At 39.1% G+C, this 23977-nt stretch overlaps 2 protein-coding genes across 2 annotated transcripts in view; one reads left to right on the forward strand and one right to left on the reverse strand.

The window, feature by feature from the left end:
- Positions 1 to 17881, forward strand: LOC146453433 (glutamyl aminopeptidase-like). The gene is made up of 18 exons (XM_085096609.1): positions 1 to 1409; positions 2953 to 3100; positions 3938 to 4063; positions 4183 to 4303; positions 5854 to 6008; positions 7533 to 7781; positions 7863 to 7994; positions 8324 to 8487; positions 9284 to 9363; positions 9974 to 10101; positions 10987 to 11042; positions 11240 to 11387; positions 12867 to 12940; positions 13112 to 13216; positions 13716 to 13883; positions 14772 to 14912; positions 16230 to 16311; positions 17373 to 17881. The coding sequence occupies exons 1-18, from the start codon at positions 811 to 813 to the stop codon at positions 17520 to 17522; spliced, it is 2826 nt and encodes a 941-aa protein (XP_084952735.1). The 5' UTR covers positions 1 to 810; the 3' UTR covers positions 17523 to 17881.
- The window catches only part of LOC146453434 (uncharacterized), a 17022-nt gene continuing 10891 nt past the window's right edge, over positions 17847 to 23977 (reverse strand). Inside the window, exons 8-11 of the mRNA XM_085096605.1 lie at positions 23394 to 23977; positions 22884 to 23116; positions 22103 to 22604; positions 17847 to 19824 (exon numbers count right to left, since the gene is read on the reverse strand). The exon at positions 23394 to 23977 is cut by the window's right edge and continues 447 nt beyond it. Coding sequence (XP_084952731.1) covers positions 18668 to 19824; positions 22103 to 22604; positions 22884 to 23116; positions 23394 to 23977 — 2476 coding nt within the window. The 3' untranslated portion in view covers positions 17847 to 18667. The remainder of the gene's footprint in view (positions 19825 to 22102; positions 22605 to 22883; positions 23117 to 23393) is intronic.

The following is a 23977-nucleotide window of genomic DNA, read 5'->3' on the forward strand; positions in this document are numbered from 1 at the left end:
GCCCGGCTACCTCAATGTTTGTTTTTTTTTCCTAGTAGTAAGATCTTCCGAGCGAAGGTAGTTTACATGGTGCCAGGATCAGTCTTATCTCTCGGCTAGGAAGATCCTAGCGCTAGGATGGCCTCTTGGATTTGACAAGTGAATAAACAAAACAGTTTACGACCAAGCGAGTTCAACAGGCACGAGTTTCGGTTTTCTGATCTGAAATACTGAACCTAGACAAATGTTTTCTATGTTGGCTTTTGTCATGATTTTTTTATTTCGTTTTAAAACAACGAAAGAAAATTAAACAAAATAATTTTCCTCCCTGACAATTGTTGCAAACATTGGACTTCAAGACCGCTTTGTTGAACTGTCAATTTCAATTCAGTTTTATTTTTTCAAAATTACAGTAAAATAATTGATTATGTAAATTAATATTATATAAAATATTGAAATCTGCAATTGCAATTATATCCAACTTTCACCAAGTAGCATTTGGCGTCAAATATCGCTTATTTCGTAGGATCTCGTTGATAAGGTGCTCCAAGAATCCGGCTGACCTCATGTCGAGTCCTACCTTGCATGTGATCCTCTTCAGGAGATAAACTACAAAGGGAAAACCTCATTTATCTCCTTTTCACTTGGATTTGTGAATGAACGGCTATTATTAGTGTCCTTTGTTTTGGCTCATACCCAGTTCCGGTCCGTGGTCCTCATTTCATAGGCAGTCTGTACTGCGAGTTGTGCATTTACTCCCAAAAACAACGCATCGTGGTTTGTGTCTTTTGTGAATAACTCAGCATATATCGTCTGGTATTCAAGTTCGACATGTATCAAGTTTTTGGCTCGTTCTTTTGCGTCTTTCTATCGATTGTTCTTTTGGAAAGTTCATCAGTGATAGCGGAATTTGATGTGTCATCACGGCCCAAGACGCTAAATCATAAGAATTCTGATGAGGATGGCAAATTTCCCTGGCATAGTTTACGACTTCCTCAGACTTTATTTCCGAGTAATTATAAAATTACTTTGCAAACTGATCTGAAGTTATTTCGCGTAAACGGAAGGGTAAGCATACGAGTTAATTGTGCGCATACTACAAACAAGGTTATTGTGCATTTGAGAGAGATGAACGTTACTAAGACAGAGGTATTTGAAAAGAAACAAGACAACGATGTTCCTGAAGGAGTGCTAGAAATTAAGAAAGATGAAGAAATGATTGAAAGAGAATATCGAACACACAGAGCTACCAAACTGCATGTGACAAGGACGATGCAAAATGAGACTCTGGAAATGTTCCTTATTGAAGTGAATAAGAATCTTACTCCACAACAAATCTACGAGATTTACATCGAATTTGAATATCCGCTAACAGATGATCTCCTTGGATTCTACAGAAGTTCTTACACCACTGAGAGCGGAGAAAAGAGGTGAGTACAGAGTAAAGGAGCAATGTTAAAGTTAACTAAATAATCAGCTGTTGTTGACCCTCACTGAAATTGCAAATTATAGATAAATTTACATTCACACTTTAAGACCATATCCTTAATTTAATGGAAAACAACCGTACGGCGTGTGAATATTAAAATAAAAGAAATGGTTTAAACCCTTCTGTTTTGTGGCAGCGTCTACATAAGCCATGGAATATGACGTGGAATATGGAATATGAAAAGACTGTTCAAGAACTTTCCTCCCGGATGAATGTTTTCTTTGATTATGAAGAAAATCAGGCAGTTAAAGTGACAAATAAATTTATGAATTGGGCGAGAAAAATGCCGAAAATGACATCTTTATTTTGTAGAACTGTTTCATGCTGTTTACGTCCAGAGAGAAAGGAAGATCTTAGCTTTGAGAGCGATCGAAATTTAGCGATTCCCGGTTGAGTGGAGACTGCAATTTTTACATGTCATTATTGACTTGTTTAAAGACATTATTTAAGCTATTGCATAGTTTACTTGAAGTATTGTCGCTCCGACACACGCATGAATACGCATCAGTAAAATCCCACGGGGTCAGCCTATTGTTTTGTTTGGAACAGGGGCTTAGCTTAAAGAAACTATAGAGCTGTGAAATAACGGAAGGAATATTTGGTTTTAACAACGCTCGAAACGTCAGGTCTAGAATGTTAAAACGCAGCTGATAAAACCAAATATTTGGATTATTTTGTCACTCTGTTGGGGCGATGATCACGAGTCACCACGTGACCAGCTGACCGCCGCCAAAGGTGATGATTTTTTAAAAGCCAATTAACCATGGTAACCACTTGTTATTGCCCTAGTTTATTTCCACAGCTGTTATATTCACTTTTTTCAACTAACACTAAACCAATTCATCCCCAAGTCACGTCTCTGTCTCTGGTGTGGTTTCCCTTCCTAAACTGATTCAGCCAGGGTTCCCCTGGAAGCAAGGTAAAGGTTACTGAGGTAGCCGACAAATAAAGATCTCGCTAATGAAATGTAATATTCATCCTGTCACGAGCATGGAACATGATGAATCATGATGCTGCATAACGATCTGTTTTCATTAACCCTACTTTCATGGCATAATTCATATTTTTTGTTTCCTATATGCCCATTATACGATTGCATTCCGACCGTGCAGTTTGTAATGGGATCTGGGCCCGGTTGCATAAAGAATCTTAAGATAAGTGGGAGTTTTCTTGAATGACTCGTTTGAAAGAGGTTTACTGAGGATCATGGGAAATAGAAAGAGAGTGCAAGAAAATCCTTCGGAGGGCTGGAAACGAGACCATAGAAAACTCCACTTTTGATAAGACGCTTTATGAACCTAGCCCTGAAGGCCTAGACTGTCAGTTAACTTGCCGCGCCCAGAGCTCTTTTATCTGATAAACACCGAAACCGCTAATCGGAACAGAACAGAAGTTAAGGAAAGCGACGTTCACCCTGTTAACCTCGTTTGAAGGCCAATCTGATCAGGAAAATGAGTAGTAAAGCTAATGTTTTTTATTTTCAGATATTTAGCCGCCACATTTTTTGAGCCTAATGACGCTCGCAAGGCTTTTCCTTGCTTTGATGAGCCTGCAATGAAGGCAACATTTACAATTACCATAATTAGGCAAGGAGAGTACAGGGCTCTGTCCAATATGCCCATTGTCAAAACGGTAAGCTATAAGAATGCTCTTAAACCCTAAAGGTTGATGTAAACTACGGCTAGCCAGACCACCGGACTGGATTCCGGCCGAATCACAACTTTGAGTTGCGTGAAAATCATTGTGAATGGTCAACTTGGAGTAATTCTCTGGAAGGTTTCTGAGAGAGTGGCCAATTTATGCTAGAGGACGCATTAATCGTCTGGACGAACTTGGGAAAAACATTTGTTATTCGTCTGGTTATTCGTCTCTAGTAACACTGTCTAGTCAGTATAAAGACGGGCACAAGACGCATTATCCGTCTGGACGAACTATCTTCCGTTGTGCGTCATTCAAGACGTACAATGGAAGATAGTTCGTCCAGACGGATAATGTGTCTTGTGCCCGTCTTTATACTAGAGAAGAATAACCCTACGAATAACGAATATTTTCCCAAGTTCGTCCTGACGGATAATGCGTCCTCTAGCATAAAAACGGCCAATGAGATCACAACTCTACTGATATAACAACCACAAATGAATAGGATTTGCTGAGTGCTGGGAAACGCGTAGAAGGTAGAATTCATTGTAGTCTTGAGCTTTAGGGAATTTTGAGCTTTTATCTCTGGCAGAGGTGTGGTTTGGCTAATGGCAATAACGAATCGAAGTAAGACGTAACAATCTCTCTCCTGCGGAGCCACATTTAACGCAATAGAGTCCCATAGTGGAAGTGGAAATTCCCAAAATTATTATTTAATTTCAAAATTCTGTAATGAAGAATAAAAAAAGTGCTAATGATTAATACCTTTCATTTCAATACTCCCACAATAAATAACAACTTTATTGATGCTTTTTTTTCTCTTCAATAAAGGTTCAAATTGGAGACGATTTGTACGCGGATCACTTCGAGGAATCAGTCAAAATGAGCACGTACTTAGTGGCGTTTGTAGTGAGTGACTTTCAATACATGGAAAAAAACACAACCAGGGGCATCAAGGTAACAAAGGCCCTGTTCAGACTTACCGGGCATGTCATTCGTTTTTGGTTTTATATTTCATGAATTTTCTAAATCTTTTATCATTTTCCAGTCTCAATTTTTTTATATTTGTCTCCCAGGTTCGAATTTGGGCCCCTCCTCCACAGCTCTCACAGGGAGCCTATGCTTTGGACATCGCTGTAAAAACTCTTTCAAATTACGAGAATTTTTTCAAGACAAACTTTCCTCTTCCTAAGCAAGGTAAGGAGCTTATGCTACAATTTAACTGAGGCAAGGCAAGCAACATACATCAATATTTCTGAAATAAAATCATTCGTCCATCAGTGAAATTCACTCTTTAATTTTTTCTTCACTCCTTCGCGCCTTCCTTAAGAAATTCAATGTAGTAGAGAATCATTAATTATAGGTGACGCAACAATCAGGCGTAAAAAGGGACAAACACATCCAATCTTTTGGAAATCACTTTATGATGGCTGAATATGGCCTAATTAATCTTCTTTTAGTAATTCAACAACAGACAACTCGTACAACTCAGGATAACTGAAACATGCTCTCTACGTAGGAAAGAAACAAAGAAAGAGATTGAAAGGTTTGGCTTCCCGGATAACTAGAAAAAAAAGAATGGTACAGAGATTGTTTCACAATAGAAGGTGCGGCCAATCCTTTAAAAGAAAGCTACTGAGAAAATATGACAGTACGTTCTGTGTGATCTATTTTGGAACTACTACCAGTATGAAAAACCAAACGTTTAGTGTCGTTAGGTGATGTGATTTAAAATTTGTGACCAGTCCTGCTCTCAGGAAAGAAAAAAGGCGTTCACGTGTCTGTATAAATGGTCATAAACAGACCATGTATTATGGCATTAATATTTTCTGCTACTTGTGTACATAATAATAATAATAATAATAATAATAATAATAATAATAATAATAATAATAATAATAATAATAATAATAATAATAATAATAATAATAATAATGTTGGATCTAACACCCGATTGTTATAGTGGCCTCAATTAGTATTCCCTTGGGCCTGTTTTTGCGCGGGAATTTAGGTTAATAACTTGCATTTTGCAAGTGACACTTTGTTGAAATGACATTTTCTGTTCATTTTACGTTGAACTTTCAACGAGACGCGCTTCGCGTAGCTATCCGCAGTTACTGCAGTCTGCTAGCAATTTCCTCTGGAAGTTTCGTCTAAACGCGCCACAACAATGTAAGTGTGCTGTATTTTCGATCGGTTTTATCAGTTTGTTTACCTTATAGTTGGTACATTTTGTAAGTTGACTTTGTTTGTATGTTTCAGTTTAAACCTTCTTCGCCTCGTCAGTAACACTGTTAAGCTACCATGTTCAGCCCTCCCGGGCAGTCGACAAAGTGAAGAGAGTTTAGAATAAATTGCGTGAATAGAAGTGTTTGCCTCTGGCGGTTACAAATAATAATAATAATAATAATAATATTTAATACTTGTATTGCGCTATTGCGCTTTTTTACATTACTGGCATTACCATCTTTTCAACTATTACGACTCAACAAAATAAAACAAAACAAATATAACTAGCAAACAAACAAAGAAGCAAGTAAAAAAAAAAAAAACTCGTTAATGGCAGTAAGTTAAAAAATAAGAGCGTAAATATCGCAGAGTGAATCACCCTTAACTTACCTGTTTTTCCTGATTGTTGTTTTTGTATGAGGCTTGAACCTCGTTCTGTTTATTTCGGTGACCATTAATTCATAAATCTCAAGGAAGAGTCCCTAATTTCTCTTTCAATTTTTGTTGCCTCTCTGCAGACCTAGTTGCCTTTCCTGACTTTAGTACAGGTGCTGAAGAAAACTGGGGTCTGATCGGATTTTCCGCTGCAATGGTTCTTTATGATCCTGTCAAGACATCGGATGACCTTCAACAAGCAGTGTGTGAGACTGTCACACATGAACTAGCTCATCAGGTCAGCCAAATATCAGGACAGAAAACAAAAAAACTGCGCAATGAAGGCTATAACTTGACAGCTAGTTTGAAAGGCAGAAAGATATCAATAGACTCTACAAAATCGAACAAAGGAAGAAATGAAACGCGTAAATACCGTAAGCGGGCAATAAGGTTTTCAGCTCGTTCACGTTAATTTAACAAACGTTTTCCACTTTTCTCGTGTACATGTGAATTTTAAGGGAATAGTATTTGGCGAAACTTAAGGCTGGTTTCCATATGATCGCGGATCGCAGATCGCAGATCGCAATAAGGTCTGCGATCGTCTGCGATCGTCTTCGATCATATGGAAACATACTTCTGCGATCACGATCGCAGACGATCGCAGAAGATAGAACATAAAGGCTGGTTTCCATATGATCGCGGATCGCAGATCGCAGATCGCAATAAGGTCTGCGATCGTCTGCGATCATATGGAAACATACTTCTGCGATCGTCTGCGATCCTGCGATCGTGATCGCAGACGATCGCAGAGGATAGAACCATGTTCTATCTCCTGCGATCGTCTGCGATCCCCTGCCATATGGAAACCAAAGTTTTGCGATCCGCGATCGAAACGCATCCCATAATATTTCGGGTTCTCTCCCACGATTCAACGCTCATGTGTTCGATTGTAGGAACGGTCTACGTAGCAACAATCATTTCGTTGTCATTTTGAGGAATTTATGGAGGAAGTTGCTCGTTATGAATGTGTTTACAGTCGCAGACGGCACCAAAGATTTTAAAGACAAGAACAAAAAGGCCAACTGTTGGGACAAAATCGGGCAGAAGTTTTATTTATCGGCCGGGGAAGCGGAGGCCAAATTTCGCAACATAAGAACTGCGTTCGGTCGTTATCGAATCCAAAACCGATGTTTTCGACGGTTTTGGAGCTGACGACGACTCGCTTCATGATAAACAGAAGAAGTAAATTTGCTTGCAGCAAAATTTCCGCTCTTCCACGTTCGCGATGTTGTTTGCTTTTCAGCCTACACGCGCGTGTATATTTGACATTTCCGCTGATCAAAACGTATGGCTACGGTCGGCTCTGCGATCGTTGCGATTATATGGAAACAGCCTTTTTTGCGATCGTCTGCGATTGTTTGCGATCTGCGATCGTCTGCGATCATATGGAAACCAGCCTTTAGATAGAACATGGTTCTATCTTCTGCGATCGTCTGCGATCGTGTCGCAGGATCGCAGACGATCGCAGAAGTATGTTTCCATATGATCGCAGACGATCGCAGACCTTATTGCGATCTGCGATCTGCGATCCGCGATCATATGGAACCAGCCTTTAGTCACGGCTTTGAATAACATTTCAATTTGTTAAAATAGGTTGAGTTGCTTTGATCATTCAAACAAAAACTCCATGCATTTTCAATTTTTGGGACTCAGGCGCACTTACTTATAGTTTCTGTCTGCTATAAATGATGCAGAACAATTATAAATATTATGTTGCTTACAATAAAAACACGTGATAAAATAAGTGTATTTTCTTTTCTAGTGGTTTGGAAATCTTGTTACTATGAAATGGTGGAATGATCTTTGGCTCAACGAAGGTTTCGCAACTTATTTGGAGAGCGTAGGATCAAATTTTGTTGAGCCAGACTGGAATATGCTGGACCAGTTCGTCGTCGAAAAGCTTCAAATTGCTTTCGCCGCCGATCAGTCAAGTAACTCGCATCCTATCTCAGTGGATGTTAAAGATCCCAAGGACATCGACAACATTTTTGACGCTATCTCATACCAAAAGGTTTATAACATTTTTTTTGAAGTCTTTTGTTACTTTAGAGGTTTATGTTATAACAAGCGGTTGATGTTGTTATTCTTTTAGGGATCGTCAGTTATCCGGATGTTAAAGAGTTTTCTTGGCTCCGATAAATTTACTTCCGGACTGCAGTTATATCTCAAGCGATACTCTTTTGGCAACGCCAATACTGATGATTTATGGGAATGCATGTCTGAAGTAAGACTAATATATTTGTTGAGAAGCTTGTTTTTTGTTGTTCTTCTCCTCTTATTCCTTTTACTTCTACTTCTTCTACTTCTCCTTTTTCTTCTTCTTCTTCTTCTTTTGCCCCTCCTCCTTCTTGTTGTTGTTGTTCTTCTTCTTCTTTCTGTCAAAATGTTTTTGATTTGATTAAGAGTTAGATGACAGTTGAATTCAAAATCATAAAAAGAGTTCAAACCTGGATGAACATGAGTGTAAAAGACTGCTCCGTATAGTTTTCTGTCTCATCAACGGTTGTTGGTTCTTGTTGAAGTTATAATGTTCTAATGACCCTTTTTCATCAGAAAAGTGGCGGCATAAATGTCAAAGAAGTGATGGACACCTGGACCCTACAAATGGGATTACCAGTAGTGACTATTTCGCGCCTGAACAGCCTCAAAGCTACCGCTGACCAAAAACTGTTCCTTATTCTCCCTGGTGCCAAACCAAACCAGAGTTCCCCTTTCGAGTAAGTACCGCTGTACAGAGGTCAGTAAAATAAATTACGTTAACATTTAGAGTTAAGGAGGTGATTTTTATCTTGTTATCGTGAAAAATACCCATTTCAAGCAAACAGCTGTAGTGAAAATTACTTTGCAACAAAGAGCTGATCGTGCTGCGAGGTTATAATCGCTTAATGAAATTTGATTCAATGATATAGAAGACGCTTATCATCATTAAAACGAAAATTATGTTGATTCGTTATTCAATTAACGCGAGACGTGATTTTGTGGCCAGCAAATAACTTGAATGCTGATGATCTGGAATTTACATGAAGTGGATGTCTTTAATTTTTCCTGAGGCGTAAGCAGGTCTTCTTTTCTATTCGCGGACATTATGTGAAAGGAATTAAATTAGGCAACGACAAAGGGTGCTGAGTTTTTAGTTATGGAGTACTTAGCGGCCGTGTATTCTGTACAACAAAGCCTCCCTCGGAGTTGACAACGTAAAGTGTCATTGAAACAAGGGTTGTTGACTTTTGTAAATTTTAACTGAGTTTTAGGGCCAGTTATTTAAACAGAGTCTAACTTAGGCCGCGGCTTGAGACAATCATTCAGTGGGTCTTCAAATCTGTTTATAAGTGGTTTATTATACGTAGATAAATAGTTTTCTAGTCTGGGATGTAAGCCTTCTTGTTACCGTCAGCAGCAGACATTTTTTAGATATGACTGTTGGCAAAATTGAAATGGCTTAGAAAGTGGTTTTGTTAAACACCGCCCTGTCTAAACTGTGTTTTAATAACTATCCCTTAATGTTTTGAATAGTTATTCCTGGTATATACCGCTGACATACATTACTCAGAAAAACAAGAAAAGTGTTCAAGTTTGGATGAACAGGGAATCTGGTAAGAGCTTGATTCTCTTTATCTTTTTTGTTGTTGATTCAAAAATGCTCTTTGTTTGCATGGAAGTGGAACAAAACCAAACGCATTCTTGCCCCTTTCAGGTAATCGCCATGCAGCTTGTGTTGTTTTATGGCAGAGATAACAACTTTCTGAACATCCTTATAGAGAAATGATCATTTTGAAGCGTTTCGTAAGTAGCTTGGCTTGATCCCAAAATTTAAATTGTTTTGTGGTTAACTTCGAAATCCAGCTTTTATCCCGGCCACACATTACTCACTCACGGCCAAGAAGCGTCTTAAGTGCTGCAGGGCTATTAACTGAGGATGAGCAAATAAGTGTAGAACATTCTTCTGAAAAGATATAAAATAAATAAATAAATAAATAAATAAATAAATAAATAAATAAATAAATAAATAAATAAATAAATGGCAATTTCAGTGGTACGTCCACAGAGTGGCTATTCGTCCACTGTTTCCAGGTCGAATTGGAATTTGGAAATGTTGATGTATAGTTTGAAAGTAACAGAAAAGGAGAAACTTTTTTCTGATACTTTGTATCTACTTTTATATATTTTCTACACTTTTGATTTTATATTTTTATTTCCTTTTAGCTTCACTCAACTGGTCCAAGACGTCTGGTTGGATAAAAGCAAATGTTGATCAGATTGGTTATTATCGAGTTAACTACGAAATGGAAAACTGGAGAGCTCTCTGTCAGCAACTTAACTCAGATCACAAAGTGAGTGTAAACAGCTTATTGCAGAGAACGGTAAAACTGACAACAGCCGGTATTACATAAGATAAGAAGACACGACAAGTGACACGTGTGTAAATAAGGTTTTGTAGTAAGCGCAGTTGGGGCATTCAGTTATAATTACATCCAAATTTTCCGAAAGTCTGCTCGGTCCAAAAACGCCCGAAACAAAAGAACTTGACCGATATTTTCAATTACGGACCAAGCAAACTAGTTCAATAAGGTTTTTATTATATGGACTTTCCTGCTTGTTGCTTTCTAGTCCGCGTGAAACTTGTTTATGTTCAAGCAGTGCGAGAAAGTAAAACTCGTACTTGACGATTTGAACTGTTCATCCTTCATAAACTTAATTTGAAACATTTGTGTTTTGTTTTCATCAAAATTGAAACACTTGTCTCCTTGCGGTCCATCTTAGTGGTCCGTATAGGAAAGTTTGGACCGCTCAGGGAGCCAATCAGAATGCTCCTTTTCAGCGTAGACCAGTTCAACAACAACAACAACAACAAAAGCGTTTATTTAGACGCGATAAAAATATGATTACAGCAAATTGCTGATGGGGTCATTTAAAACCTATATCCCTAATAATTAAAATATTATACACAAACAAATATGTATAAAAATATGTATTATCAAAATTAATACCAGTTCATTCTCCTGCCCCCCCTCAACGCACTAGTTCAGCTATGTATATAATAAAATGTTTTAAAATTATTCACGCGCATTTAAAGTTCTCTAAACGCTCTATCAAACGCTTCCCCCTTTTCCGTCACACTAAAAAATTCAGGACGGAATTAAATAAATGTTATAATAAGAACAGATATCGAAGTAGAAGACGATGAAAATAGTGATAGTCCCGTGAAATATTTTCAGGTATTGAGCGCCGCTGACCGGGCAGGACTCATTGATGACGCTTTTGTACTGTCAAGGTAAGGTTTTTTTTTGGCCACAGTTCAAAATCAGTATTTCCAATACTTATTTCTATTTCAAATTAGAAAGTCTGGGTGTTTTTTGAGACTAAAATTGTACTTTCTTCTGCTATTCCACTTAGTTCTCTCTCTTTGTTTATGTTTTGTTCCTCGGTCTCTCTTTAAACTGTTAATTTATCTGATCTTGTTGTGTTTAGGGCTGATCAATTGAATCAGATCTTAGCTTTGGATTTAACAAGTTACATACAGCATGAGACAGATTACATACCTTGGATAACATTCCTACGGAACATGAATTATATTGGCGACCAGTTAACATTGAGAGAGTCTCAGGGAGTCTTCAAGGTAGTCCACACTGATTCATTTGCTTTTCATCTTTGTGTGCTCATCTAACAAATTTATTAGGGAGCTTAAGCAACAACGACGGCAACGGCAACGAAAACGTCACCCGAAAATATATCTTTATTTCATTTGTGCTACTTCGCGATTAATTCAACTCGATCAACTTTTACAAAAATGGCGAACTATCCAGGAAACAAATTGCTAGGAGTGGCGTACAAGTGAAGAAAGAAACCTAAAAATTCACCGTCGTGCGTTCACGTTCTCCACAAAACCTTAAATGTGGTCATTTCACGTTGTTGTTTTGCAGAGGACGGTAAAGAAATGTACCAAAATGTAAAACGCACGTGCAGAGTGATTGTTTTTGCTCATTAAACCTATTGTTTTGCGGCGTTGTCGTTGCCATCGTCGTTGCTTTAGCTCCCTAATGTGTTTCATGACGCCGGTACTACTTCTATCCAGGTACCACATGAGAATATTATGCCACATTTAAATCAATCATTGGCCGTTTTTATGCTAGAGACGTTAAAGTCGTCTGAGACGTTAAAGTCGTCCGAAGACGACTTTAACGTCTAGTATAAAAACGGTAAATAAGACATACGCATTTAACGTCTGACGACTTTAACGTCTTTAGTTAAGTGCGTCGTTTAGACGCACGTAACAGACGACTTTAACGTCTCAGTCGTTAAATGCGTCTAGTATAAAAACGCCCTTACAGGGACAAATTTAGCTCTGACTCGTCCACAGTTAACGTTTAGTCCTGAAATCGAGGCATAGCGCTTAAACAACATGGCGGCCAAGAAGAACTTGAAAGGGTCTCGGGGCAGAAAGTGGAGTGAAGTTGAGCTTAAAGTATACTTTTATGCGTCCCGTTTTTATACCAGACGTTAAATGCGTCTAGACGACTTTAACGTCTCTAGCATAAAAACGGCCAATTTTGTTACGATGATGTGAACCTCATTTTGCAACTTGATTTACGAAGCGCTCCTGATTTAAGTGATGTTTTTTAAACAGTATTTCATTCTAGGATAACACATCTCATTCTAGGATAACTTCAAGAATTTCAATTTTGTTTCTCTAAATCCGCCATCTTAATTCTACATTTTCATAATTATACAAGATGACACTGAAATAACTATAAATGACAACCGTTAATTTTAAAAGATTAGTCAGTTAAAACAACAACAAAAAACAGGATAAAACTAAAACGCGAGACAAACAAACAAACGGCAACAACAACAAAAGAATTAAAGAAAGAAAAGAGGAATAAACGAGAAAAAAAGAGCACAAAATGTTATGTTTTGGTTACCCGCGACCAGACTTATAAAAATATTCACTTATTATCATTAATTGATTTGACTTTTAAGGTTCAAGAACAAGTTAGCTGCAACTATTTACGTTCATTTGCAGTAGTTCTCACGACAGTCCAAGTAAGATTTCTTAGATTACTTACCAGTCATACCCTAACTGTTTACATTTCTTCAGAAATATATGCTGCAGCAAATTTCACCAGAAATACAGCGACTGGGATGGGAAGATACAGGAACGTATTTGGACAAGTAAGGCTATAACTTTTTTTATAACGTTATGTTTCAACTGTAAGCAGCATGAACCAGATGAACTCTTTACACCGCACGTGTATTGGCATGCACTTGTAACAAGAAAAAAAACGTTCATTTTTATTAAAATCCCCGTATATTGTAATTTTTTTCAATTCCTTCCCATTTCAGACTTTTACGACCAGTTATTCTGAGCACAGCCTGCGACTGCTCAGACCAAACTATTATCTCCAAAATTAAGAAGATGTTCCACCTTGCTATGCAAGATCACAAGACGTGAGTATTGAACCAAAACAACCCAAATATAAAAAACAAATAAACATTAAAACAAGATTCTTTCGTTGCTTCAGATTATTTTTACTTTCGTAAAGATTTACCACTCCCTGCCATAATTAAATTACATGAAACAAACCCAACCCAAACCAGGCTAAGTTAGAATAGGTTAGGGTACAATAGAGTAGGGTGAGCTAGGCTAAGTTAGGCTAAACTAAACTCCTTGGGTTAACGTTTCTGGGATTCTCTAATTTCCAGGCGGTGAACAGTCTTTGTTTGGTACGCTGTACGACAAAGAATTTTAATTAACCGAGTTTTTGTTTAAAGCTCACCAACCGACACTCAAGAAGAAACAAACAAACAAACAAACGAACAAAGACCTTTTGTTTGCGAGGTAATAGGCTTGTGGGGTCATGTGAAAGTGAGCTGCCTTGGAATGCTTGACAAAGGACATAAAACAACAAAAAGAGTAAATTTAATACACGTTTACTTCGTTCCACAGCATCCCATCAAATCTTCGTTCTCTAGTTTATGCTATCGGTGTCAGAGAAGGTGGCATTAAGGAATGGAATCAAGTTTACGACAAGTACTCCACGACCCGTATCGCCTCTGAGAGGCGAATTCTTTTGACTGCACTCACATATACAAGAAATCTACAAATGACACAAAGGTAAGATAGTGCAGACAAAAATGCTTGAGATCAGATTCAAAATTTGCCGCTCAAGAAAAACGAGTCGTGTACAAAAAGTGATCATGACTTTGCCTGTAAACCGAGAAGTACAGGGTCTTTGTTTTTAAACTTAACTTACTTAACTTGTTAAGCACTTGTTTTGTGACGTCATAAAATATGTGCCCCTTAAAGGAGTGGACACCGTACTGTCCAAACACCGGTCGGATACTCCAATTGTACGAGGGAGACGTTTGGTGTGCTGACTGTAGGTTATGCATTATATTGATATGTGATTTGATGGAATGCTTCCAGGATCATTACTGTGGAAAGTGTCTCGTGTGGTGGAAAGATGGTAAATTTTAGACTCAGTTACGAAATGAGAAAGATACAAAATTCATCATGCCACGTGCGTGGGGCGAAGAATAAAACTGCGAGTCGGAAAAAAACCCAATGACATTCCATAGATTGCTTTACCAAAGGAAGTAGTGGGAGATTCGGGGCAAGCTAAGGTTTGGTTCACACCTGACACACGGATAGCATGGTGCGTGATAATAAAGATGGTGAATGTTAATTCGGATACCGTGTAGCTCTCAGGTGTTTCTTTATTCCATGCTCTTAGTAAACTTACCACAGTTTAATTGACCAAAATCCATATTTACCATTCATTAATTAGCCAAAAAATTTTAGCAACCTGCAAGCCAGTTAGAAAGGTTTCATGACGTGGTTAGATGCGTTGCGATTAACAAAGAACAAAGGTATGTGTTACAATGCTACCTGGTGCGGGTGACATGAATTAAAACAATTAACTTCGGTTGCATCTGAAAGTCTCACATTAGCAGTTATTAATCCTGACCCTAAGTATTATGTACCTCGCCCACTCCCCCACAGGTGCCTAAAGTATTCCCTGGACAAAGAGAAGATTCGTTCCCAGGACACACTGGACGTTATTGCTGGAATAGCTTCTGATCCGCAAACATGGCGGATGGCTTGGGACTTCGTTCGTAAAAACTGGGACATTCTGTACCAAAGGTATGAGCATATGTTGTCGATACAAGCGAGAAATGCAAAACGTCAGATTGATATTCACGAAAGGATGTCTCTAAGTAGAGTTGAGGATTGAAACCACAGTTTAACGTCTGGTATAGTGACAAATGTCAAGGCAGTTGTAAATTGGTCAATTTCGGCAGTGTGGAATCAAGTTCTTGCCTGCGGTGCTGCAGAAGTTTCGATCGAGTAGAATTATCAGTATGGTTCCCTTGGCCACGCAAATAGTCACCTCGACATGCGCTCAGTAGTTGGGATTCTCAACAGTTCGGAAGTTTGAAAGATTTCCTTTCGTTATTTTACGCCGTCAATTTCTCTGGTGAATTGTTAAGTGTATGTGAAATCTACTCTAAAATAAAGCGGCAAGAGAATTCAGCAAATTTTCTTGAAATCTGCTCGGTGAGTGGCCTATATCGGTAAATGGTAAAAACACCAGGAGCACCTAACGAGAGCATTTCAGAAAAATACTTTTAGGCCAAGTAATACGTGCAACATTTCCTTGCAACTTGTCGCGCAACAAATGTTGCATTGAAAGTTGCGATTGTTAGTAGACGCTGTTTCTACTCTTTGTAACATGAAAATTTGTTGTGCGCGGAGGTGGTAATATCGCAACTTGCAATACAACATTTGTTGCGCAACAAGTTCACGCAAGATAATGTTGCCCGTATTACTTTGGCCTTTAACCTTACTGAGCTGAAAATTTAAATTGCAGAATTTTTTAGAGAACAGAATCTTATTTCCCGAATTTCCGAGCCGCTGTTGACTATCCACGAACTAGTCGGACTTATTTCGCACTTTACACGACACATCCTTCCCCCTTCCTCCTCCGAACACAAAAGAGATTACTTTTTCAGCGCTACGAAAGCTTGAATTTACATTTCGCCAAGGGAACCTTAGTCGTACGTCACATACGTAATCCGAATTTCTGAAGCGTGAGAGAATGCTTTCCGAATAAATATTCCACCAAAAGAGCCGTTGGGTACCCATGCCGCAACAAAAAGTGCGACATTCCAGTTTTGTGGAGGGCCCATAGAAAATAGATGGAAGAGGGACGGAAGAGGGGGGGGGGGGGGGGGGAGCAAAAGTGAGAGTATTTGTACAATGTAGAGGGGGGAGGGGGAGGGGATTTGGTCATCGGCCTCTTTCCTTACTTCTGCCACTGATGACATAGTTATTAGACTTATTGCCCTATCGGTTCCACTGTGAATGGACGGCCCGTTCCTTATCGTCTCCCAAGATCGAGTTTGTGAAAAGGCCAAAACAGTGATTGTCAGTAATTTCTTTTGTATTTGTGTTTTCAAGATACAGTCGTGGATCCGATCTTTGGCCAGACTTAATAACTTCGTTGATGTCCAAGTGTAATACGCAAGATCAACTAAACGAGGTAATCGAGGTTAAGAAATAAGTTTTTATTTCGTATCAAAAGTTTGAACAACTTTACAGCAAATAGAAAAAAATTCAAACCTATTAGCAATAATAATCAATGTCATCATTAATAGCAACAATTTTAAAATTTCAGTAATAAGCTAATTCCGATTTGTCTTAGCTCTAATTTGGCTCTAACTCCAGAAGAAATTAATCAGATTTTTAGTCGATGTGACTGTTTTGTTTTATTTCTCTAAGGATCGGGAACCAGTAAGAATTAAGTGCTATGTATCGAAATTCACCCATCACCGCACTATTGAAACATTCTAGAGAGTAAAAAAGATTATACTATATTAAAGAAGACGATCTCAGCTGTGTACGCAATTGAAGCTGCATTTGCAGTCTGTGAAAATCGAGACTCAGTTGAAGGGGATTCGAACCCATGACCACTGCGTAACCGTTGCAGTGCCCTATCTGATGAGACATCAAGTCAACCATGCGACTATTAGTTTGCATTTTTCATAAATGGTGGCCGATTTATTATTGTTTTCGATATATGTTAATCAGCCCTTCTAAACTCAATTAAGAGAAAAAATTCTATTGAATTTTGCACATGCTTAGGCTGCTAGTAAGTCTAATAATCCTGAAATTAAAAGAATAATTAATCGCTCGTCTTTTATGACCAGGGTCTAAAATTATGCGAAATATGATATATGCGGAATGAATTAAAGAAATAAATTTTAATAAAGAGCGCGTCCTTTTTCGCGCCAATTTGATTTTACAAGAGAAGCACTTTGTTTTGATGTTACAGGCTTGACTACTCAATGTTGTGGTCGGTTCTAAAACATTAAAAAACTGTGGCCTTTGCAGTGGAATTGGAAACGTTTTGCAAAAAGAGAAACAAACTGACTTTGGCTTTCTGAGTGAACTTTAACCAGCTTTCGAATAACCGTTTGTGCCATCGGAACCCACTTGCGTGTTATCAAAACTCCCGCAGCTTAAACGCGCTTTGTCGGAACACTGGCTAGTATAACGGGTATATGAAGAGAAACCCCTCAGCATACTCCGCTCTGTTTTTAGGTTGTGGAATTTTTCAAGGACTACCCCCCTACTGCTGCCGCGTATCGCCAGGTCCAGATGGGAATTGAGATGATACACGCAAACATTTTGTGGCTCAGTGGACACGAGAAAGAAGTAGCTGCCTGGCTGAGACAACATACAAAAAATTAGACAAAATGAAAAAAAAATCAGTCCAAGATGATATACCTGAATGATTCAGTTTACCACCAGGGGCGCTAATTGCATTTTGGTAGATCAAAGGAGGGCGCTAATAGGAGAGGGGGTGAAGGCGCTATTTCCTTTTGGCCAAAACAGCGAGGGGTAAATGAACAGCAGAAATTGTGACGCTGGGAGTTGTAACGATGCGTGTCTGCATAGTCTGAAAAGCGAGTGTTGAATCGAATCATTACGGTACGCAAACAAAAAAATTTGATATTATGGGAATTGAAAGAGGTCCAAAATTGATACATATTCATTGTAGAAAACTGACAATGATTACAAAAGATCAATAAAAATGTATTAACCTTCAATTTTCTGGTTAGAGTGAATCTTATTAAAAGGGTTATTAGCGATTTGCATTTTAAGATAGGAGGGACATGCTTAAAAACTCATTATACACGACTCCACGCCCTACAAACATTTTAGAAAAAGCTACCAACCTAGATCAAAATGGGCGAAATTATACAGCGTCATTTTAGAACTAGCGTAGTTTTCGCTAGAGTGTAAATAATAAACAGTCAATCGATTCCACCGTTTTCGCACGTAACAAAAAAGATAATTCTTGGAAGTAATTTAAAAATATACTTCTGCAGCGTTAATATTCAATCTGAAATCATGTAAGACCTCATTTGCCTTACGAAATGGCATTCTGGAACCTCGGACACTCAGGTGTACAGATCTTAAAATCTCAAACGATAAACATGTTCTTAGCCATGTGATCACTACAGCATAGGGCTCTCCGTCCTTCTTTGACAGTTTTATACTAATAATAATAATAATAATAATAATAATAGTAATAATAATAATAATAATAATAATAATAATAATAATAATAATAATAATAATAGTTCACGTGCTATTTTAAGTTTCACTTGGCTCACAGGTTACGCTATGCGCCCTGTGTTGCTTTCTGATACTGTACATACAGATAGTTTTACTGCGCGTAATAATAATGATGATAAAAACAATAATCATCATCATCATCATCATTATCACCATCATCAGCAGCAGCAGCAGCAGCAGCAGTGGCGACAGTAATTGCATAATATTTATAACTTTGTTCGAAAAGGTGTCTGATAGGATAGCACTTATTGGCTTTAGCATGTAATGTGTGGTCTTAGCTTTTTAGCCACTGCCCAAACTTCTCTGGCAATATTCGTGGCATCTTCTTGATCGTCATCTTTACCATTGAAGACGCCAAATATCTTCACGTCAGTGAAAGTCTTGGGGTTATTGAGGAATCTGGAGCCTCTGGCATCATACTTCTGAACTTGTTTCACTTCAATGAAGAAACTTTTTTTGCCGTCCACTTCATAAATAGACGTTTTGTCATGGCGGACGAAAGCTACCTTCTTCTGCAGCTCGTGTGGCAGCTCCAGACCAGCAGCCCCGCTCGCTGGTTTTCTGATGGCAGATTTAAACTTGTCATAATTTGCAGACGTCATAACTTCTTCTTTCTCTTCTTCTGTTCCCAGTTGTCGCTCAGAACAGACCGTTATACGAAAATCAGTATCACGGGATTTTGCTCCAACACGGCGCGGAGCTTTGACATCGGCTGTGACCCAGTTGATCGGTGGGATTTGAACTTCACAGAAGTTCAAATCCTCATCGTACACAAGTGTCATCGTGTGGTTCTTGCCTGCTTTTATCCCCAGTGTGTACGTTTCTTTTTCAGAGAGGGCAACGGGTGGTGTGCGAAACGCCACTGACCAGCCATCGGACCTCCCGGAAAATGGTATGAATTTGTGTCTCATCCTGCCTTGCCTTTTGGCCTGACCAGACTGGTTTTTAGGATCGGCATTCGCACTCAGTCTGTCCTCAACGACATCAACAGTTGACAAGAGAAGCTGGACGTTTTCCGCATAAATACTACCAAATTCTGCGGTGATTTTAAGTGTATCGGAGCCGTGCATATACGGCAAATACTCCCTTTGGAATAACTTAAGCTGAGATGAGAGCGTACTTTGGAACTTTATTTCTGCTATGTCGACCTGCTCGTGAGGAGTAAGCCCAGCAAGCAGTAAATTCGCGTTGTTCAGATTCACGGCGAAGTCACCCTTTGGTAACCTCTTGAAGGTCACTGCATCTTCTGGGCCATTCTGGTTCAAGAACAAAAACCGAGTTCCTCCACTGACGGTGTGGTCATAAATGTAAGCTTGGCACGTCGACTCCAACCTCTCCAGCTCCTTCTGAACGCTGTGCAGTGTAAGGTAGTTTCCAGTTGCCTCAAGGATGTACCCAGCAGATCTTTGAACTAAAAGAAAGAAGAAGTAAATACAACTCACTTCCTGTCCAAGCAGTGACTGGTTAACACATAATGATAATTATAAGTACGTAAATTATGATCATCCGGGTGAGTGTAGTCCTGAGAAAGACTGTTTGTGGTGGCTTTGACTGACGTTTCGACAACCTGAGCGGAAGTCATCTTCAGCGTCAAGAAGACTCTGAAGATGACTGCCGCTCAGGTTGTCGAAACGTCAGTCAAAGTCACCACAAACAGTCTTTCTCAGAACTACACTCACCCAGATGATCATAATTTACGTACTTCTGACATGACTCCTGGGTTCAAACCATTTAAAATAATAATAATAATAATAATAATAATAATAATAATAATAATAATAATAATAATGATAATGATAATGATAATGATAATGATAATGATAATGATAATGATAATGATAATGATAATGATAATGATAATGATAATGATAATGATAATGATAATGATAATGATAATGATAATAATAATAAACTCGTCTGAGCAAGTATTATACAAGAGGAACATTTCCTACCGTGACGTACACCAACAGAAATTCCGAACAGAAGAACAAGACAAATGGACGTTTTCAATGTCAAGAACTGAGAAAGAACTTCAGAACATCCGCCAAAAAACAAAGCCTCAGCACCAACGCGGAGGAGTCGCACCATCGAAGCCCAACAAAGGCAGCAGAATCTGGCAAAGTAAGCGGCCAAGCAAGGGAGAACTATCTCTGAGCTCCCAGAGCCACAACATGTGCGAAAGGCAATCCAGAAACACTACGACAGCGACGAAGTCGCAGAGATTAAAGCAAGCATCCAGTATAGATAGAGAACGCTAAAAGAAAAGCCTTTTAAAGACCGACCTCAGATACAAAAAATCAGGAAAGATGGCCGCTCCAAAACTGTCATCAGCCTTGTAAACGAAGCCATCCAAAACATCAAGGATGGAATGACAAGTTCGATGAGCTTAACGGAAATTAATCAGCTCATCTATGTGACCGCCTTGACCAGTAGGAGAAAAACCAAGGCGTCAAAAGGAATGGGAGAATAGACAATCAGTTGGGGAAGGAGAAATAGGTAGGAGATTAACAAAATGCCGGGACAACCATCCCTTCTGAGAAAATTAAAAATAACTCCCAACACCAAACAATACGGTAGGAGGAGTACAAAGATATGGGGAACCAACAATGGTCAGATATTAACTAGTACCAGCGAGACCCGACTGCTACTATTAGGAAGACCAACAACTGGAAGGCACAAGGGATAGACGGAATCGCTTTTGAATCAAGAATAGAACCAGCATTCATGTTGTAGTGACGTACAGCTTTAATCAATTAGAACTGCTTAGCGACATCAAGAGAATGGATGCCAAGACCCGAAAAATGCTCACTATGGAGAAATTGCACCACCCGAAAAGATATGTTAACAGGCTGTGCCTCCCATGGACTTCAGGATGACGTGGCCCGAGCTGGTCCAGCTTGACTGAGCTACAAAACCACTGACAACCATGGGTTGGATGCATACTTGGAAGAAACAGGAGTTCCCCTTCTTGGATTAATAAAACATCATGAAATCAGGAAGAAGAAGTATTCCATCATTAAAACTACTGGTAGATTGAAAAACGAGCTCGGTTGCCCAGAAACGCTGCCAGTTGAACACGAGAAACTTCGACCGATCTACATCAAACGAGTGAAACAAAAGGCTAAACATCGTGGGCTACAATAACTGCAGAGAACGTGGGAGAGAAAAGCAATGAACAGTAACTATGCAAAAAGAGCAAAAGAAGCAACAGAAGGCATGTCATTGGCTTAGGAACACCTGAAATGACTGGCAAAAGGCTTGATTATCGCTACACAGTACCAAAGCTTATCACCATCGTATTATCAAGGATAAAAACAAATCCGCTCTGCAGGATTCCGGAAAGTATGAAGAAACTAGTATCGACCACATTGTCTCAGGATGCACGGAATCCAACAATGTCTGTACTGGAAGATACAAGACCGAGGAGAGTGAAAAGTGGTTTCTCAAGATTTTTGTTTTCCTGATAACAATAAAAGATTTATACTTAAATTGAATGAAACATAGCGCTTAACAATAATAAAAATGAGTACAAATCTGATCGAAAAACTCACAAAGATCAAATAATTGGAAACTCATTTAAAGCACTGAGAAAGTCACAAGATCATATTTAAGATACAGATCAGTCATTTTTTCCAAGAGGCTGTGCATCCCCTGAACAAAGAAGAAAGCTTGAGATGTTAAAATATTACCTGGTCGAATTGTGATCTGTGAGGATGTCATATGGGACAATTTGACTCGAACAAATTCTTCAGCAAATCGAAGTGCGCCCCAGGTCGTGTTAGGCAGGTTCAGCGTTTCTGTCATCTCGCGCGTGCTCTCTGTGCTGGTTGACGCAGTAAGACTGTCTATACCATAGCATTGCGCAAGCTCGTGAAATGTGTGAAGCGCCGCGTCAGAAAAGTGACCAACGTTCGCTGATGACAAGTTGGGGCAAAGCGCCTCGTTGATTTTCATTGGATTTTTCATCAGTCGTATATGGAGGGGATCATCTTCGGCCGTTGTACTGTAGTGTTCAAAGAACTTAATCAACGCATGACCTGGAGTGATGTCGGTTTTGAAACCCTTCAGCTGACCTCGATCACCTTCCCCCAGGACCTCGCGGTTCCACAGATCTTCAGTCTCAGTTTGTTGAGCACTGGAGTGTAATCCGAGGAGACTGGTGCAGAACATTTGCAGTTCATCAATTCCAAGCTGAAAGAGATGGACGAACAATATTATAATTTGATATTAATAAGGTAAGTTGTGTGTTAAGATAGCAAATGAATCCTTGTCGACGAATCTGTTGTACATTGCATTTCACCAGACTGAAGTGTCTTTAAAAAATGGTTTGCATCCCATCAAAGTCTTGAGTGTTTACAGTTTCATAGTAAAATTTGCCACTAAGCCAAAAATCTACACGATATAGTATAAAATTATGATAGTCCACCACTATTCCTGTCATTAGATGATTATCTTTTAAGAGAAATTTACCTCATTGATGAATCCAGATTTCTCACAGAAGGAAATAAAAAGAGTGGCCAGTTCTTCGTCAGTCAGAAAAGAGCCTTTGGAACTTCCATTAATGCGCCTGCGCCGTCCCCACCGCATAACTATCATCAAGAGATGGAGGAGTCGAGGACATCGTTGAACGTGAAGCCTGATGTATGCGCTCCTGAGCAGTTTGTTGGAGTCAGCTGTGATGTAGTAGAGCTGTTTCAATAAACCTGGATAATGAGGAGAAACTTCAATCTTCAGATTTTTATTTGTCACTTCAATTTTTAACTTTTTCGATTTTAACAATTTCAAGCCCTTTTTTAGTTAACGGATGTAATTGTGGATGCTTTTGTTTCGTGGCTAACCATAATATAAAGATTGGATTAGGGCATGGAAGGACGTTTGGGGATTGATTAATTAAAGCCTCATCGATGCCATTAGATTAGATTAGATTAGTAAGATCACGTAATAAGTATGCTGCATAAAACGAGTTATTTTCATGCCCACCTTGAGAGCGTTGAAACAGCAGACTGGGTGGATGTCTCTTTTGAATATTTACTTCACCAACTCGTCGTAGTAGTGCGTCTAAATTCTGCATGTACTGGTACTGCTCATGGTGAGCAGCGTTCCACTTATAATGAACATAAATCTCAATACGGTGTTGCTCTTGGCGATCATCGCCCACGGAAATACCGGTTAGAGACACGCCACATAATGACAGGCGTGGAACACGGCCTTCCCCAAGAAGCCGAGTCAGCATCTTTTGCAGCTTGTTTCGTTCCTCGAGTCGTATCTCGCGATCATCTATCAAATTTGACTGCAAACTTTCGAAAAAGTAAGCCGCTTGGTCTGTGATGAGGTCGCCAACTGCATTCAGAGTATGCATTTGATCAACTCCTCTCGCTTTTCTCTCTTTCTGCTTTTCTTCTTTGATTTTCGCCAGGACACGATCAACAACCCATGGAAAGCTAAGTAGCTTGACCTTGCCGCTTGCGCCACTGGTTTGATTGCCTCCTTGTAAAGTAGTTGATGACCCTCTTAAGGATTCCTCGGCCTGGTTATCTTCCTCATCGTTCTCGGCATAAGTAGCC

This window comes from Pavona decussata, unplaced genomic scaffold (assembly GCF_977016875.1).
Source record: "Pavona decussata unplaced genomic scaffold, jaPavDecu1.1 SCAFFOLD_330, whole genome shotgun sequence".
NCBI lineage: Eukaryota > Metazoa > Cnidaria > Anthozoa > Scleractinia > Agariciidae > Pavona > Pavona decussata.